Source organism: Ixodes scapularis, unplaced genomic scaffold (assembly GCF_016920785.2).
Source record: "Ixodes scapularis isolate PalLabHiFi unplaced genomic scaffold, ASM1692078v2 PGA_scaffold2__306_contigs__length_199485367, whole genome shotgun sequence".
NCBI classification, from domain to species: domain Eukaryota; kingdom Metazoa; phylum Arthropoda; class Arachnida; order Ixodida; family Ixodidae; genus Ixodes; species Ixodes scapularis.
This window is the reverse complement of record NW_024609857.1, coordinates 21957686-21976407: the sequence shown is the minus strand read 5'-3', so window position 1 is coordinate 21976407 and position 18722 is coordinate 21957686. Positions and strand designations below refer to the sequence as shown.

The window sequence follows — 18722 nt, the reverse complement described above, 5'->3', positions numbered from 1 at the left end:
GCCTTTTGTTCTAGGTGGTATTGGTTGCATACCCAAGGGTAGCAGTGGCACTATGGTGCCTGGATCGGGTCTTTGACTGGTGTGTTTAGCGTCCTATCCCACCCATAGATCAAAAGTGGTCCCGATGTGGCAACAAATGACGCGAGTGTCATGCTGTTGCCTGTCGCGATCCTGGCGGTTGGCCGTAGAAATGCTGGCGAAAAGCTCGAGCGAACGTGAGTGTCGCTGTCGTCACGGCGTCCCTTTAGGCGTCCCAACTCCCGCTGCTTTAGCTTCCGTGAACTGTCACAGTGGAAAGCGACCTGCAGCAGAACAGGCATCTGCGACGTACACCACAGCTGGTGGGACGCCGCCAGGGTCGCGAGCGGCGACAGCATGACACTTCTATGACGTCACCAGGCGGAAATCGAGGGACCACTTTTTTGGCCGCGGTAAACACACCAGTCGAAGACGCGCTCCAGGCACCATAGTGGCACTGCCCTGGTTTTGTTTTGGATTCCATATTTTGGGCGCAAATTCTGACTGACGGCTGTTTCTCTTTCTAGTCGCAGCCATAGCCATAGCCGAATTGAGCCACAAACGACGGCGGTTTTGGCAGGCAGTTGGCGGCAGTCCCCTTTGAATCCGTGATAGACATTGAACACGATGAGCAGTTCAGAGACGGACGACGATATTCCCGATGGCAAGGTCTGCCAACAGTTGTGCGAAGAGTTCGCTTCCATTACTCAAACGGACACGGCCTGCGCACAGTTTTACTTGCAAGACAGGTCGTGGAACTTGGAGGTAAGCTTGAATTGCTCTCTTCCCTGTTGCTTACATCTCCATCTCTCAAACTATCTTGTCACGAAGATACGTGCTACCCACTGACTTCGCTGTTCAGTGACCAGGCCTTCTCATTCTCACCTTTGTTGCCTTGCAGAGATCTGTGAACGACTTTTTCGAAGACAGAAACAACAAAGGCGCTGTCCGAGTGTCGGGGACGGATAATCGAGCAGACGTCGTTCTTGTCGTCGAGTAAGTTTTCTGTCTTGCCGGATGATGGGGCCATTGGAGGGCCTTTACTTTGAGGACGCCCCGTCGACAGGACCCTGCCTAAATTTCCAGCGACGGTCGTTCTGCCGGAATTAGTTCGAACGGCGCTTTTTCGGCAGACTACTGCAAGGTTTTCTCAAAGGCCCTTAAGTGCGCCGGAAGGTGGAACAAAATGAGACACAGGTGTAATGAACAAAATGTAAGGGCGCAAACGAGCTGGTGTACATTGCACATGGTTGAAGAAAAAACCCGAGACAGCAGGTAAACGACACAACACTAAAAAGTCTCTTTTAGTGTTGTATCGTTTACCCGCAGTCTCGGGGTTTTTTCAACCATACACAGGTGTGTTGTTTGTGACAGCCCGCCCGTGACCCGAGCAAGCGATGGACTTTATGCTGGCACGGAGTTGCAAAGGATCGACCTTGTGCGACTGTATGTCTCCCATTGCAGCCTGACCCTTACAAGGTGCCGCGACGATCGGTCCTATTATAAGACTGGTTCAGAGATCTCCGTGTGAATTGTGCAGTTGCGGAAAGACGGCACACAGCGTTGCCGAGCACATTTGTGTGGAGTGTTAAATTGATGGTCCAAGAAGTCACCGTTTTTAAAGTAACGAATAAAAGAAAGACTTTATTACAGTTAGATAAGGTTAAACAATGACAAAGAGTACATTGAAAGGTTTCCGACACGGAACATCCTCCATCGGTGCCTGGAAGCTGAGTGTCTTCTTTTCACCTTCCCGGGCAACGCCCAGCGCCCGCAGGGGTGGTCGAGGCCCCGCGGCAGCAGACGCTCAGCAAACGATCGTCCTCCTTTCCTGTCTGAGCACCCCTCCTTGCCAGAGGTATAAACACAGCTGGCCCCCCATCAGAGTTGCGGTCTCCCCCTCCATGTCCACGGGGTCGGAACACATTCACAAAGAAAAATAAGGCGCACTGTTGTATGTTATTTTAAAACTCGGCCATACTGGGTTTTAACTGTCCTCAGTTTCTAAAGGCCAAAGTAAAAGACTACATTACACCATAGATTGCACACATCACTTCACTTCACACAGACGTATAGTCCTTCAGGTAAGCAGGCGGCTTGCGAGACCTCCCACTTTTTCGTGGCGGTGGTTCAGTGGGGTTGTCCTCTTGTTCTTCACCAGAAGAGTCGCTCGAAGTTTCACCACCTGGCCTCCTCCACAAGTTCAGCTGAGTGATGTGGGCCGTGGTCGCGTAGATCCGCTTTTTTGTGCCTTTCACTTCCGACACTCTATATGTGTCGCTTGGAAGAACTTCGGTCACAAAAAGGGGACCCCTAAATCTAGCTTGTTTTTTTGTTGACTCTCCTGTGCGCTCTCGAGGACAACGCATCACAACAAGACCTCCAACTTTTAACTTTTGAGCGGCGAAATGGCTCTTGTCAAAGTATTCACTTGACTTCTCTTGCTTGTGCAGTATAGCCTCTTGGCCCGACTGATGAAGATTCTCCGGCTGCTCCCATTGTTCATTTTCTCTGTTGAGCCAGCGCAAAAGTCCGTCTTCGACTCGAGGCTGGTAACCATGCAGCATTTTGAACGGGCTGATGCCTGTCGACGCGTTGTAGGCTGCGTTTAGGTAGCTCTCAACTTCTTTGATCTTGAGATCCCAGTCTTTGTGGTTTGGGTCTTCAACCGTAGTTATTATCGTCGGGATTAAGGTCCTATTGACGCGTTCGACCTGGCCATTTGCTCTTAGGTGATGAGCCGAGTTGAGGGTGTGATAGACTCCTTTCTCTTGACAGAAGCTCTCGAACTCGTGTGATGTGAAGCAAGATCCTCAATCCGAGATGATGCTATGTGGCAGGCCAAACTCTGTGATAAAGCTCTGCAAGCATCGCAGCACGATTTTTGTTGAAGTGTCTCGTACGGGGTACCGCTTCACAAACTTGGTCAAGTTGTCAATCAACACCAAGATCCACTGATTGCGTCTTCCACTTCGGACGATTGGTCCAACGTGGTCGGGGTGCACCACCTCGAATGGTCGTTTTCCTGGAGGGATTGAGTGAAGAAATCCAGGTTTCTTCTCTGCTGGAACTTTGGCAAGGAGGCACTCGAAGCAGCCTTGGATGTGCTGTTTCACATAACGTTTCATTTGTGGAAACCAAGAGAGCTCCTTTATCCTGGCCACAGTTCGATCAACACTGAAGTGTCCTTGCATGTCATGAAATTTAACGCACAGCGTTTTTCTCATCGCTTTTGGCATGACGAAGAGCAACTTCCGTCCATCCTCTTCGATGCAGAAGAGCTTGCCATCCTTGAGCTTCAGCTCTTTCACTCTTCGCTTTTCTTCTTCTGTCCTTTCTGCCGTCGGTTTCCACAGAATTCTTGCCAGCTCTGCTGGGTCCGATCACTGAATCATGATCACTTGATCATCGAGATTCATGGTGACGTAGACATCAACCCGAGAACTCAGAAGTTTGTTCATTGTGTCCATTGCTGGTCCTTCCGGACTCCTACTCAGGCAGTCGACGTGGGCCATCTTTTCTCCTGGCCGGTACGTCACCTCGTATGAGTATTCTTGAAGAAGATCAAACCACCTCGTGATCTGCAGCTTCAGCGTACGGTGCGTGTTCAGGTACACGGTTGCCTGGCAGTCCGTCACGAGCACGAATGGAATCCCCAAAAGTAAGACTTTTAGCCGGTCGACGGCCCACACGATTGCCATCAACTCCAACTTCCCAGAGTGGTAGTTCTTCTCAGCGTCTGTGGTCTTTTTACTGACGCAAAATACTAGGTGCCATTTCCCATCCACATCCTGCTGCAGCAGCATGCCAGCAAGGCCCTTAACACTTGCATCGGTGTGCAACTCGATGGGAGCCGCAGGGTCGTACAGCCTCAACACTGGTGACGAGGTTAGTTCCTTTTTCAGCTGCTCGAACGCCTCCTGCTGCTTGTCATCCCACACAAAGTCTATGTTCTTCCGAAGCAATCTTGACAGCGGCTCTGCCTTTGTCGCGTAGTGCGCGATGAACCTCCGAAAGAAACTTGTCACCCCAAGAAACTGCCTCACGCCATGTACATCCTCTGGGGGTTTCATGTTCGCAATTGCCTCTGTCTTCTGTTCTCCAGGGAGCAGAAACCCTTCCCGTATCCTGAATCCGAGATATTCGAGCTCTCTTCTTCCAAAGAAACATTTCGGCAGCTTTAGAGTAAGGCCTGCCTCTCTGATGGTGTCCAGCACTTTCTTCAGCTTCTCCGGCATCTCTTCCCAATTCCTTGCAGGAATGGGAATGTCGTCGGGATAGCACATAGCTACATTGTTTCGCAAGGGTCCCAGTACCTGGTTCATCAAACGTTGAAACACGGCTGGACCATTTTTGAGTCCGAAAACGATCCGCTCAAACTGTCCAGTCTCATCTGGGGTTATGAATGCTGTCTTAGCCTTGGAATCTTCGCTCAGGGGGATCTGAAGATACCTGTTAGCGCAGTCCAGAACGCAGAACAACTTCGCGCCTGCGAGCTGCGCAAGTTAGTCATCGATGTCAGGCAGCGGAAACCTGTCTGGGATTGTTTGGCTGTTGAGCCTGTGGAAGTCCACGACCAACCTGTCCTCTCCGTTCTTCTTTTTACCAGGAGAACAGGACTAGCATATGGCGAGAACGTCTCCGTTACTAACCCGCAGTCCTTCCACTCCGTAACAGTTTTTGGAATTGCGTTTCGCTCTGCAAAGTTATTGCGATAGGGCTTGCAGTGTACAAGGACACTGCCAGGTTTTTCAATGACAGTCATTTCAGTCAAATGGGTACATCCAAGCTCCGCAAGAGAGAGGGCAAAACAGTCTGTAATTATTGAGCACTACCATCAGTGCTGACACCTCAGCTTCTGCAGTGTCCTGATCAAAGTTCACTTGACTCTCTAAGATCGGTTCCTTTCGATCAGTATCAATGCGTGCCACATGCAGCTCGTCCTCGTCATCCAAGATTTCGGCATGCATAAACATCTGACCTTTCCAAAGATGTCTGTCAGTGGATGAGTCGTTGACGATCGGGACATTCACCTTTCCATCTGTCAAGTGGTGCAGATTTTCTCCTCCAAGCTCGTCACGCATAATGATATTGGAGTCTCGTTTTTCTTTGGACTGCAGGGTGACCCAGCACACACTTTTCTTGGGAAGTGTGGTCGTCTCACTCACTGTTAAGCTGTCCTTTGTTGGTGGCAGAGGCAGCTCGATGTTGCAAAAGGGCAGGTCATCCCATATCCAATTCGCAGCTCGTTGCCATTTCATAGATATGCGATGTGGGGCTGCTCCGTCCACGTCTGCCCAACTAGGATGTCTACAGGTTGTACGCTGTCTGGCACGATGAGAACCTCGACCCCCTTACACACAAAGTCGTCGATGGAGATGTCGATGAAAGCAGATCCAATCGTCGGTGCTTCCGAAGCCGTACAGTCCCTTTGATGAGCAGGTAATCTGCAGTTCGCACTTGACCGCTGCAGCGTGTCCCATGATACATTCTGAGCTTCGTGGGTCGATCATGGCAGACACCTGTTGAACCCCGTTAATGGTGGCTGTCTTCAGGAACTTTGTTGGATCGTTGTTATTTGGATTCGCTGCAAAGTTTCCGGTGGGTTTGGCTTTGTCCGGACAGTTCTTAGCTAAATGGCCGTATTCATCACAGCCATAGCATCTTACTGTAGCAAGGTTTCGTTCCGTGGCGTCGCGCTTGGGAGGCGTGGCTCCTGGTCTTCTGTCAGTGGGTGTAGCACTGGTCTTATCCACCTGGGTGGTAGCCGAACTAGGCTGGACTCCCTGCTGTGCACTAGCCCATGGTCTAGACGAGGGAGGCTTTACAAGTTGAGCTGAACCCGAAGTTACTCCTTGCGCCCTGTCGGCAGGAGACCTCTGAATTCTCGAACCGCTGACTCTTTCTAATCTTCTCAAATCCGCCAGAAGCTCATCTTCATCCTTGTGCTCGTTTGCTGTTAGTGAGGTGCAAGCATCTCTTGATCTCAGTCCAATTAAGACCTGTTCTTTGGCATCTTTAAGGCTGAGATTTAATTCTTTGCACAGTAGCATTTTCTCCAGGAAATATGCGGTGATGGATTCACTCTTCTGTTGCGTCCGCTCCTGCATTTTTCGCCACTTTTCCGCGGTACTCCTCTGGCCTACAAATGTCTTGTTGAAAGCTAATTTAAAGTCCTCCCAGCCTGCGAGTTCTTCAATCCGAGCTTATAACCAAAAACGAGCTGGCCCTTTCAGGTGTAGCTTGGCCGTTTCTAGCTTGAAATGATCTGGCCAGCCATGCAACACGGCCATCGTGTCAACAGTCTTCAGCCAGCCGCGGGCTTCGTGACTGGACCCCTCGCCATCGAAGTCGGCAATGGCTTTGTTGAGATCGGGCATTATGTGAAATGTTTCAGGTTTTCTGTCCATGAGTTCCATCAGTTTTTTGTTTTGATCTAATAAAGCTGCAATGAGTTCTTGGTTCATTTTGCCCTCAATCATCTTCGAGTTCCAGTTTCTTTTTTCACGCGATGAACACACAGTTGATCGCTTTAGATGTTGAGGCAAGTAGATTTCACGAAGAAATGTTTAGACGCATTGTCACTAAGACTTGACCTCGACTGTACTGCTCCTCACAAAGATAGTAGCAGTGGTGTCAGTTGAAAGTCATGCGTTGCTCACCATGCCTCGTTGTCGACGCCCTCCGATGTGTCGACGCCCTCCGATGTGTCGACGCTCTCCAGTGACATCAGCTTCCAAAAGCACGGTTCCGATGTACATCCCACTTCTGATTTGTTAACTTGATGGTCCAAGAAGTCACCGTTTTTAAAGAAACGAATAAAAGAAAGACTTTATTACGGTTAGATAAGGTTAAACAATGACAAAGAGTACATTGAAAGGTTTCCTACGCGAACGTCTTCATCGGTGCCTGGAAGCTGAGTGTCTTCTTTTCACCTTCCCGGGCAACGCCCAGCGCCCGCGGGGGTGGCCGAGGCCCGCGGCAGCAGACCCTCAGCAGACGATCGTCCTCCTTTCCTGTCTGAGCACCCCTCCTTGCCAGAGGTATAAACACAGCTGGCCCCCCGACAGAGTTGCGGTCTCCCCCTCCATGTCCACGGGGTCGGAACACATTCGCAAAGAAAAATAAGGCGCACTGTTGTATGCTATTTTAACAGGAGCTTGTAGAGTCTCCGGTCATATGGAAGGTCCATTAGGGGTGCATGATGAACACCTTCGTACCATTTCAAGCGGAGAAAATTGCGATAACGCCGCCCATCTCAACGGGTGCACACTGACCAGCCGCGTTAGTGCTGCTGCTGGGAGCCGCAATGCTTCCCTTCGAAATAATTTGCAATTCCCCAAAGCACGGGCGGCATCCCACCAGCCACATTCTTGACCAGGTGCACCGAATAGATTGTTTACATTGCTGAAAACTGCACACAGTTGCACTGAAATGCAGTCGATCGCAGTCAAGAGTGATAACCTCGGAAAACCTAGCAGCTCCCGGCAGTAGCACAAATGTGTCTGGTCATTAAGCTTGTCCGCTGTCCATGACAACCGCTCCGCTAGAACTGTTCCAATGTTGCAATAACCAACTCCCAAGTCCTAACTGCTTCCAAACAAGCAAGATTCTTTTTCCAATTGGAACACCGGATGTGCGACGCCGACTGGCCCGAGAATGCACATCACTCGTCTTTTTCTCGGCTTTATACAGTGCAAGCTCAGCCACATTCAAAAATTGAGTCCGATCCAACTTTCTTGTGGTGCGCTACAGTACGTCAAGCACCACCCAGTTGCTAGGCAACTAGCTTCTACAACTGACCGTGTTGAGATTACGAGGAATCCAACGAGTGTCATTGAACCTTGTACTCTTTGAACCTGTGTCCTGTTACAGTGGCAGTCGTCCCACCCTCGCTGCGGCTGCGACAGCCATCTTTGCCGAAGCTGCAACCAGCAGTATGTCTGGAGCGCCTCCAAGCGTGGAACAAGATCCAGGCACACTGAAGTTCATCACATGGAACATAGATGGCATTGATGACAAGAACCTGCTACTCAGAACAAAGGCAGTCTGCTCTATTATTGAAAGGTTTGGGCAGGTTTTTGAGTTGCTTGACAGTTTAGAGGTTAGGGAGGTGGGGTTCCCACAGTCACTGTAGAAACAGAGACCCTAAACAACTTGTTTGTCTGCATTTGTTAGAAAGATAGAGTGTCCATCTAATCCTCAAAATGCAAATGCTGCTCAAGCAAAGCAAAATTTATGGCAGCTTAGCCTTCAATATTTTGTATCAGATAAAAGTATGAAAATTGTTTGAAATTAATACAAAAAGACTTCCAACCATACCCTAAATCTTGGGAACCCAAACAGAAACACCACTGTAGAAGAAGAAAGATATTGCTCCTCCCCGGCCATAGCCATTCGCAGCTTTTAGCGATGGGGTACTGAGGTGCGAGAACCGCGCTGCCTAGCTTCTGGAGGATCGGCTTCAGAATGAAGGTGCTTGCTTACACCCTCCTGTTGTAGAAGTAGAAAATTAGAATTACTTGCGCATCGCAGACCCAATCTTGTACCACTGTTCTACGAAGAACCATTCAGATGGCAGCCATTCTGAGAGGAGCTAGTGCACTCCCTATAGGCCATAAACGTTGCAAGTAATCACCCCTGAAGACAAGGCTATGTAGGCTTGGAACATTTCGTTTCCGAGATTTAGGGCCCGGTTGGAAGTTTTTCTTTAATTCGATTCTGCTAACTAAACAGATTTCTGTCAAATGGTTACATTTAAGTGTTTGAAGTCATTATTAAAGAAACTGTATTGCGTCATAGGGGATCCTTGTTGCAATACCTTATAGTTAAAGGATAAGACGTGCAGGGCATCTCTTCCATATGCCCAGCTTCTAGTACAAGCGCCTTCAGTCACGCATTGGTGACGAGATCAGCAGGATGGTCTCTTGTCACCAGTTTGTTTGCATATTTACAGTTTGCTCGTTTAGCACGAGCACAGATCTGCTCTTTTTAACGGGCGTCTTCTCCCTGCATTTATAGCCAGGAATCACTTGTAGCAGAGTTTGCGGCCAATCCTGTAGAATAGTCGTGCCCCAGTCTGTCAGGCTTTGCCCTTTGTGCGCACAGACTAGCACAGAAGCAGTCGCATAGCTGCTTCCAAGTTATTTTTGGGTCTCGTGGAAAAGCAGGCCAACATGGTTTGGCAGCGATGCATTCCTCAGACGTGCCAGCAATGCAGTCTTTCTCTCTCGGTGCTGACACGGCCAGCCCCGATGCCCCACATCCTTTGTTTGGGTGGCTCCAAACAACTCGGTGGCACCGAGCACGTACCTCTTAGAATAATCCACTGGGTGCCACGTGCCTGCAGGGACATGGTCGCTTCGCCGTCGAGGAAACCGGGAGACGAGCTCGAGTCTTAGGCAGACTTTTTAACGTCGATAGGCTCCCGTGAAAGTGAATCATAACGCTATAAACTCGTGAGATGCTGAAGTGTTATCGAAGGTAGGAAGCCCAGGCAGGACAACTTAATGATCTTTCTCTGCCGTTACTATCCTGTCGGTAGCTGCAGAGAGTGAACTGCTAGCATACTATGCTTTTGATGTGGGCAAGTTCAGTGTTGGAGACTCTGGGCTTACATTGTAACGTGCACTTAAATGGCACACACAGCCCCCTAACAGCCCCTCTGCCAAGGTTGGGTCTGACATCCTTTAAAATTTCTGCAGCTGGCTCTGGCATTTGTTAGCTGGTGGTGATCGTATGGCACACCACACTCCAGAGTGTATGCTAGTAGTGGCCATACCAGGGACCTGAAGATTTCTGGGAACCTGACTTCCAGGAAAGAAAAATAAGATTGGTTGATTTATTGATTTGCACTGTGCTTCTCGATTTTATGTTATCGAGCGTGTTGGTAACGTATACAAGATAACAAAGAATAAAATGCTGGTCTGTTTCGTCCTCTCTATATTTTATTCTTTCTGTTTTCTAGCTTCTAGGCCTTTTTGCTATGAGACTTAAACCCACAACATACCATTGCACTGCTGCTTGAAATAGAATAACTATTTAGGAGAGCCAAAGTACCGCATTCCTTTTTCCTTTGCTGCCAAATTCTTATTGGCAAGAAACAGTCACATGCACGAAACTCCCCAAAAGTATTGCAGTGAAGTGGCCTTGCAGAGTGCCGCATTTTGGGCGGAACTTACATTTTGCTGATTGTACTCGAACTGGAGATCTTGCACAGAAGTTTGATTAGCTGGACTCTTCATCATATTTCTCTTCAATGAAGCTTCTTGCTCAGCCTTTGAATGTTGTGTGCACCAGCTGTGTTGTGTGTAATTGCATTCTTATAGCGCAAGCAATAATTTAAAGTGCCCACTGCAAATTTCCGGCAAGCAAACTATGCAGAGCATGCCGACGATGATAGTTGCTTCCTGCAATAGTTAGGCAGATACAACATTTTGACTGAGGCAGACCATTCCAATGCACTCTTTTCTATAAGCAGAGTATGTACAGTTTCTCTGCTTTGAAAGAATGTAAGTCCACTTTAAAGACTGGAAAGTGTTTCATCAGTAGTGCCTAATCAAAATACTCCACGATTGAGGATTTCTTTTTTTTCAAATGTCTTTATGTTGGTCTGTTTTCAGCTCTGGCATTGATGTTGTGTTCCTTCAAGAGGTGGTGCCCACGTCTGTCAAGGTTATGGAGCAGTCTCTGCCAGGTTACAAGCTCCTGGTTGGGAACACTGTTGAGTACTTCACAGCAACACTGCTCAGGAAGAGTAGGGTGAAATATGAGAGTCACGAAGTCTACCCGTTTTCAAACACGGCAATGGGAAGAAATGTTACCTATGTCAAAGTAAGCTTACGGTTCAGTACGTCTTACATTCTCTTTTCACAGCTCTAAAGGTCCAGAAGGTCGGTGCATACAAAGTAAAAACTTAAATTTTTACACGAATGGACATTCCCTTTAAAAGAGTAACTAGTAGTAGGCAAGAACCAACCTTTAAAAAAAAGCTTTCTAAAATGTAAATCCACTTTGAGGTTAGCATTTGCAGTGGTAGCAACATTAGCTACCACTGCAGTGGGAGTAGCGTTTGCAGTAGCCTAAAACCACAAATACTATATTTGCTCTAGTGGTAGACATACAGTGCATGAACAAGAGCCTCGTTTCGACTTCTTTGCAGAGCATGCACAGAGCCAATTATTGCGTTCTGCCTAGGAGAAGCAGCAAATAACAAGGTCGACAAAGCAGTTCTCCACAAAAATGTGATCTGCGCCGATAGCCCTTTCGGCTGGGGATGTAGTGGATGTGCAGGCTTTGATCATTAATCATGCTTCTATTACTCGAGTTAATCCTGAAGGATTCGTTAGCTGCATCTGGTGAACAGGCATGCTCGGGCATGAAGGAAACGAAGAAAGCAGAGCTAATGTAATAATTTATCCAACTTTGCATGTTTTTGTTGACCTTTATTTTGCTATATTGCTGACTCCAATAAGCACTTTTGGGGTTGTTTTCATTGAATACCGAATTTCAGTTTTATACGTTTTTTAATTGAACCTTTATAGATAACAAAGTTTCCGACTTCTCCCATTTGTTTAATGGGGTAAGGAATATTTTGGATCACATTATAAGAGTCAGATTCTTCCTAATTTATTTTTTGGAGCTGGTGGGAACGCGCTATATACTTGGGACTTCAGGGCAGTGGTTTTACAAAAATTGTCTCCCTTCCTCTTTAGGCAAGTTTCAACAACAGGCCCTTGACGCTGCTGAATACCCACCTCGAGAGCACGGCAGAGTTTGCAAAACCAAGGAAAGTGCAGCTGAGAAGGTGCCTCAGGAAGTGCATCAAAGAGCCTGCTGAACGAAGTGTCATCTTCGCTGGAGACTTGAACCTGAGAGACAGTGAGGTAACCTGTTCTTTTCTGTGTTTTACTTGCATCATGTACCGGGTGATTCCAGGAGACGGCAGGCTCTTTAAGTCGACCGGAAAATTCGGTTTCCTAACCTATCGCGCTACGACTTTGTGCAGCATTGCCCATAGATGGTGCATTATTTTTGTAAAATTTGCAAAGAGCGAACTTACCTGAGGAAAAAGTAAAGAAAGAAAAAGGCTTAGCTCCTATGGAAACGCAGCGACACCACCGGTCTTCAAACAACACAGCGCCGTTTCACACGGGAGACGAGAGATGGCGCAACAAACGCCGCCAACAAACGAGCATACGGTGTTGAGAGCCAGCGTCTTTAGTAGACAATCTTTTCGACTCAAAAGCGGCGCGCGTTCGGCAGGCGGCGACAATCGCAGAAACAAAAACAGGCGCGGTAACAACTAGGAACTGCGGTTCCTTGTCTGCTAAATACGCCGGCTTTCGGCGTCGTCTGCTCGTTCGATGGCGACAGTTGGCGTCGTGACCACTTGCGCCATCTCTTGTCTCCCGTGCGAAACGGCGCTGTGTTGTTTGAAGACCGGTGGTGTCGCTGCGTTTCCATAGGAGCTAAGCCTTTTTCTTTCTTTACTTTTTCCTCAGGTAAGTTCGCTCTTTGCAAATTTTACAAAAAAAATGCACCATCTGTGGGCAGCGCTGCACAAAGTCGTAGCGCGATAGGTTAAGAAACCGAATTTTCCGGTCGATTTAAAGAGCCTGCCGTCTCCTTGAACCACCCGGTAGAATTGTGCAGACTTTAAATTTTGAGCCTCAATAGTGGTCAGAAGCAAACGAGTTACTTAAGATACAGTAATACCTCCTATATTTGTAATATATCAAGATAAAAGTTAAAGAAATGCACAGGGATGGACAGGTCGAATATTCTAGATACCGAGTGTAGTACCTAGATAAGGAGCCGAGCCGGGCCAGGACTCATTCAGACTCTTCCGACGACGAGGCACTCTCTCGCAATCTCGCTCCAGCCAGCTGTCGCACTGACGCCACGACGTTCGCTGCAGCTGTTTTCGACGCTCATTTTTTCTTTTGTTTCTGGTACAAGTTCGCCGATTAAACCTTTACTTTCAGTTTTACGCTGGTCCGGCCTTTTCCATCAGCGACAAATCATCGCTGGCTAGCATGGCCCAGAAAAAAATGGCGACAGGTATCGGGAACTCTTTTATACAGTTTATATGGAACTCAGAAGTGGAGGATTAAAAAAGACTGTTACATACTAAAAGGTATACGTAAGGATGTTATCTTGAATCAGGCACGTGTAACATAAGGTTGCCCAAATCCCATCTCAGTAAAATGTTGGGTGTTCAATATTGCTCGCCACGATGCAAATCTTCACGTTTTAAACTCGTAAACCGAGAGTCGTTAAACATTTTGGAGGTGCTCATCTGTCATTTGCAAGAACCACATTTGACTTGATAGTCTTCATCTTGTAAAAGGATATTCGCAGATATATATGTGCCGTAGCAGACACTTCGATCAAGGCCATTGCAATATTTCGTAGATTTGAAAGCTTTAATTCAGGGAGGCCAGCGGAAAACATAACGAAGTTGTTCGCTACAAATGCATTGTTAAGCTCATTGCTTGTTTGGGAATCGGCTGATCAGCCGATTCCCAAACAAGCAGCCAAACGTACCTCTTGTCCTTGTGTCTGAAAAAGGGGGGGGGGGGGGGGGTCAGTTTTGGGGGCAATCCGGGGGCCGCATAATATTGCTCCGCGGGCCGAATGTGGCCCGCAGGGCGTTGGTTGCCAACCCCTCCTCTAAAGTCAACCACTCTCCCAACTGAGCTGTCAATGGAACAAGCTTCAGTGAATAAAAGGCAGTGTACATTACACTTATTTCTACTTTTGATAAAGCTTCGGCGCCTCGAGAGCCTTGACATAGCACATGCAGCTTAAGCACGGTGGAAGTCGATGAGCACGTGCTGGAGGTCAGGTTTCGAAAAAGACTCCCAGCTGTTTTCACCTCAACAGTGACTATAGGAGGTGTTACTGTAGTCAACACCTCGTTCTGCCGGTGTAGCGCACGACCATCTGAGCAAGCAGACTTGCACGCCGTATATCTATACCTCGGAAAGCTCGTAGTGAGTCCAAAGAATGCGACTTTCAGTTATGTATGGCACAGTGAGGACACTCGTTGTAGACAAAGTATGGATCAGGCACGAGACCTAAATCGAGAGCGGAAGCGAAAATGGCGTGAACTTCCTCAGAATCATGCTCAGGAGGCGGCGCAGAAACGACGGCGACGCCGCCAGAATGACAGCGAATTATGCAAGCGCCGAGCTGCTGTCACTGTGACACGTGTTACGTGATGGCGTAAGCTCCCTCGGATTTTTGTACAGGTTGAGTGTTGGGCCTTACCCTTGGCCTCTTATATTTCATATCAAATTCAATGTAGTTGTGGGATTACTGGACACTATGCAAGAATACGAAAGCTTAACAAAGCTACTGCTTGTCATCACACAAGCCAGCACCATCTATTTGCATGGTGTCTCACTAATTATTTTTATCTGCAGATTAGGGGATGACCAGAATCGGGGCCGGAAAAAAAAAAATGCAAGGCCCTGGGCGGGGCGGAAAAAAAGAAATGAGAAAAAAAATTGTGAAGGGGTGGAAAGTTAAATGTGTGCGAGAGAATTTAGATTATACATCCTGTTGTTATATATGTGCACGTTTGGTTGTGTTTAAATGTAAAAACTACAAATCTAAAAAAGAACCAAATTTCCTAAAATGTGGCGGGGACATCATGTGAATATGCTAACAAACAAAGAATGCCCGAAGCAGCAAATCGGCTGGAGTATAGTACAAAAGCTATTACAACATATCAACTATATAAAGAGAGAACAGCAGCGTGCACCATAAGGACGGTGCACTCCAAACATCTGCTTCTCTGAGGGAAAGTAGACGTGCGCATACTTCCCCTCAGTTATCGTGCACGGAGCACGATAAGCTAATCGATAATGTTTATGGAGGGTGCTCAGTGATTGACAAAGCCAGAAAGTTGTATTTTTTGCCCTCGATGTGCAAAGATATGAAAGCGATAGCTGTAGCACTGTCGCGCAATACGGGTGGAATGGTGCCGTCATGCACCTGGGGATGGAGGTGCAACGTGGTTAATTCTCATAGCTGTCGTGGTTGGTGCCCTGGATGTTACTGACGACTGCCACCAGTGCTCGGTGATCCGTGAAGTGGGTAAGCGCGATGGATGTTGTTAAAACCATGCAACATTATGCGTAGCAACTGGATACTGCCAAAGTAGGAGTTCGTAAAATGCAATGATGTTTGAAAACAAGTCTTTCAAGCAGACGACACGGGAGACTCTCTTTTCGTTGTGTCGTTACTGGTCGGATGACGGGGTAGTCGACGGGAAGACCCGACTTCCCCGGCCTCATGCCAAAATCGAGGAAAAGGGTTTTTTCGTAGCGGCGACGACAAGGGACGAGGTTGAAATCTCTGGAAAGTGTTGCCCGTGAAGTTATTGAGTTTGTTTGAAGAAACTGCTCTGTGTACGGAACGGACAATAGTACTGTGAGCGAAATTCCAAGAATGATTGCTGTCTCTGGGTAAGAGCTTCTAAGTGCCTCGCTCTGTAGCACGTACCATACTTCAGACTGTCGTTGGCTGACGAGCCCTTTTCTAGAACGAATGACAGATGATGCTCTTCTACAAGATCAGTGCCACATAGTCAAGCATGTCTCAAGAATCTCAAACTTTTCAACCATGTAATTCCTTTCTAGTTTCTGGAGCACCAAAACGTTGTAAAGAAAACCAAATAAGTAAAGATGACTTTAAAGCTGTTTAAAGTGTTCTGTCATTGACATGAGCGCCTGGTTAACTATCACAAGGAAATAATCCCTCTCAAATGTCTTTGTGGGATCGGCAATAGGTTCTTGATCAAGCACCATGTTTTCGCCATTGTTGGAAGTCCTTTAGTTTTTCTTAATGTCCCCAGGTCTTCACATGGGCTATTTACTGTTCTCTGTGCTGCCGCAAACCCAATTTTACGGTAATGCTCCAGCCACGCAACAAATGCTTCCACATGCTTCATTCCAAGATCTAACTGCGTCGTCTTCATTTGCCACAGCTTGCTGACGGCATACACTTTGACGAAAATGTCGTACCAGATCACTAAATAAAGGACCAATTCATACGACCTCAGGGAATTGTAAATCGATGTTGCTTCGCTGTACGCGGCTGCATCTGAACTCTCATTTTGAAGAGCCTCTAATGCGTCGCTCACCTCTGCTAACTGATATCTAACTTCCTTCACGCTCCACACGTGGCATACTCACCGTGTCTCCGGGAGTGGCTTCAGAGTCAGAGACTGCTTAGCAGTAGATTCCATTGATGTGATGAGGCTGAGAACAATGCGTAAAGGCGTTCGTCACAGACACCGTAACAAATGCATAATTTTGTTTTGTGGGGGGATCGCAGGTTTTTTTTTTCGTGGTTGTAGGGCCCTGGTGCCAGCGCAGGGCCCGACGCAGCCGCCCCGGTCGCTTGTGCCTAATGCCGGCCCCACCCAGAATTTTCCCCGGTTACTGGTATATTTGGTACGGCTGTCGTAAAAATGCTTGACAGCTTGCTACCGGTTTTACTGAAACATAATATGCAAGGGCCCCACTATATGTTAACAAAAGAATATTTGCAGCTCTAGTTCCTGCTTTTTTCTCCACCACAAACTTCCAGTCAAAGGGCGGTGTTCAGGCCTGCTCTCACTTCCTTTGCCATAACCACGAGCATTGACGACAAAGTGTACGAAAATAATATTTCCAAGTTGTAGGCCACCTAAGGCACATATTAATTAATCGGGGAATAGAGTCCATGCAACACACTGTTCATGACCACTGAGACACCGAAAATGCGTTGGTTGAGAGAAACTTTAGTGTGCCACTGCGAGAAGCGAATACACTCTGACGTAACGGTGACCCACACTCCTCTAATTTCAGTATTACTTCTCAAGATTGTTTTTGACATGTACTATTGACTCCACAGTTTAAAAAAAAGGTAATCTGTGTAGCGTCTAGACACTACATTATAATTTTCCAGAAAAAAAAAAAATTGTGGGGATTGTCAGTGTTTTTTTAAGCTCCTGCAGTCGCGTTTACTGATGGGCGCAAGACTGAGGGGAACCTGTACCAACTCACCTGCCTTATCATTAAGCTTCAGCTCTTACTGAGCGGGGAAGAGTACTTGGAACAGAGACAGTTACGCAACTGTTGCCTTCTAGCTCGACGACCTGGGCGGCCTTCCACACGGTTTCGAAGACGTCTGGGAGTCTTGCGGACAGCGCAAGGAAGCCCGCTACACTTGGGACATGACCCGCAACGACAACGTCACGTGGAACGGGCGTTTCAAACCGCGGTGCCGTTTTGACCGCGTCTACTTCAAGCGTTCCAAGCCCACCGGCCTCATGCCGGTGTTTTTTGGCCTGATTGGCCTCGAGAGGCTGAAGCCGCACCGGTGTTTTCCCAGCGACCACTGGGGAATCATGAGCTGTTTTAAAGTTGCCTGATGGGTCACAGCCTGTCCGAGTTGTGCATATTGCGAGAAAGAGCTGAACGATGCAAATATAGAATTTGTGTGAGGATCCACATGCCAGCCTTGTGACTCTTTCATTTATGGAAATACACTGGTCCTGTTTTAATGTACAATTTTATGTTTCATTTGACTTGTTGTTGTGATATTAAACTTGATTTCTGACATTCGTCTGTCTACTGTTTAGTCGAAAAATACCTTAAAGGTATTATACTGATGACCATTTCAAGATTGTTCTAACAACATTGCACTAGGTCGCTTCCTTGAGGCCTCGATTGCCGCCCAATTTGTTTCTAAATTTTCAGGCAAAGGTTTTTCTTGTAAAATGGGTTGAACGAAAGCTTGCACCCAAAATTCTGCTGGGCTGATAGAAAGTGAAACTTTGCTCATGCGATTGTAGATTTCACTGCTGAAATGTCTTGTTCCACAATATTTATTTTTTTTCTCCGCAGAGGCTGTCTTGGGCGTTCGATTGGTGCCATCTTTTGAAATGGCGAACTGGCGCACATTGTAGACTCTTGGTTGGTGAATATTGAAATGTGTGCATTATGCATTATGTCTCATTACAATTTAAATATTATATCCTGAGGAGATGCCTGAAGGGAGGAAGCATAAAAAGGGAGGAGGGGGGCTGAATCTGACATGCTGATATTTGTTCTTAACTAAAGAGGTCTTCAATCTCATCTTTTTAGCTATGACTTGTCTGCATTTTTGAAGATTCTAAATTCAGTGAAGGTATATAGTTTGTAAACTTTCAGGTGCACATGCTGATACTTCATACATTTTTTAGAACCTTGGAAGCATGTTCAACTTAATCCTAAAAAGGCTAAGACGTTCAAAACTTTTGTAAGGAAGAGCATTTGCTTTTGTTAAATGCACAGTCTGACATTATGAAAGAAGCTTTCAGAATGCTTGTATATAAGCACACAGTCAATACAATCAACATGCATAGAGGCTAGTTGCCTCACTATTTGGCAAAAGGAAGTACTAAATGGCAGAAAGAAGACTAAGACAAACAAATGCACACATACAAGGGCTGGTCTGTTTGTGTGCCTTTATTCGTCCCAGCTGAACTTGCGAAGGTTGTTGTCATGCTTCCACTTGTTCATTTAGATAAGTTAATTTTAATCTAACTGCCTAGTTCTATTTAACAATAAAATTATGAACATGCTTTAATAACTTTTTATGTTACCAAAGTATGCGCAAGTCCTGTAGCTTTTGTTGGGTAGTTCAATGGGAAAGTTTTGAAACTT

The 18722-nt window shown here is 47.0% G+C and overlaps 1 protein-coding gene across 1 annotated transcript; it reads left to right on the top strand.

The window, feature by feature from the left end:
* The first annotated feature begins 492 nt into the window (after window positions 1–492).
* On the top strand, window positions 493–17638 carry LOC8034475 (tyrosyl-DNA phosphodiesterase 2). The gene is made up of 6 exons (XM_040209318.3): window positions 493–783; window positions 920–1014; window positions 7894–8085; window positions 10641–10851; window positions 11733–11903; window positions 17162–17638. Exons 1-6 carry the CDS (start codon window positions 646–648, stop codon window positions 17444–17446), a joined length of 1092 nt encoding a protein of 363 aa, XP_040065252.1. The 5' UTR covers window positions 493–645; the 3' UTR covers window positions 17447–17638.
* Window positions 17639–18722: the final 1084 nt, after the last annotated feature.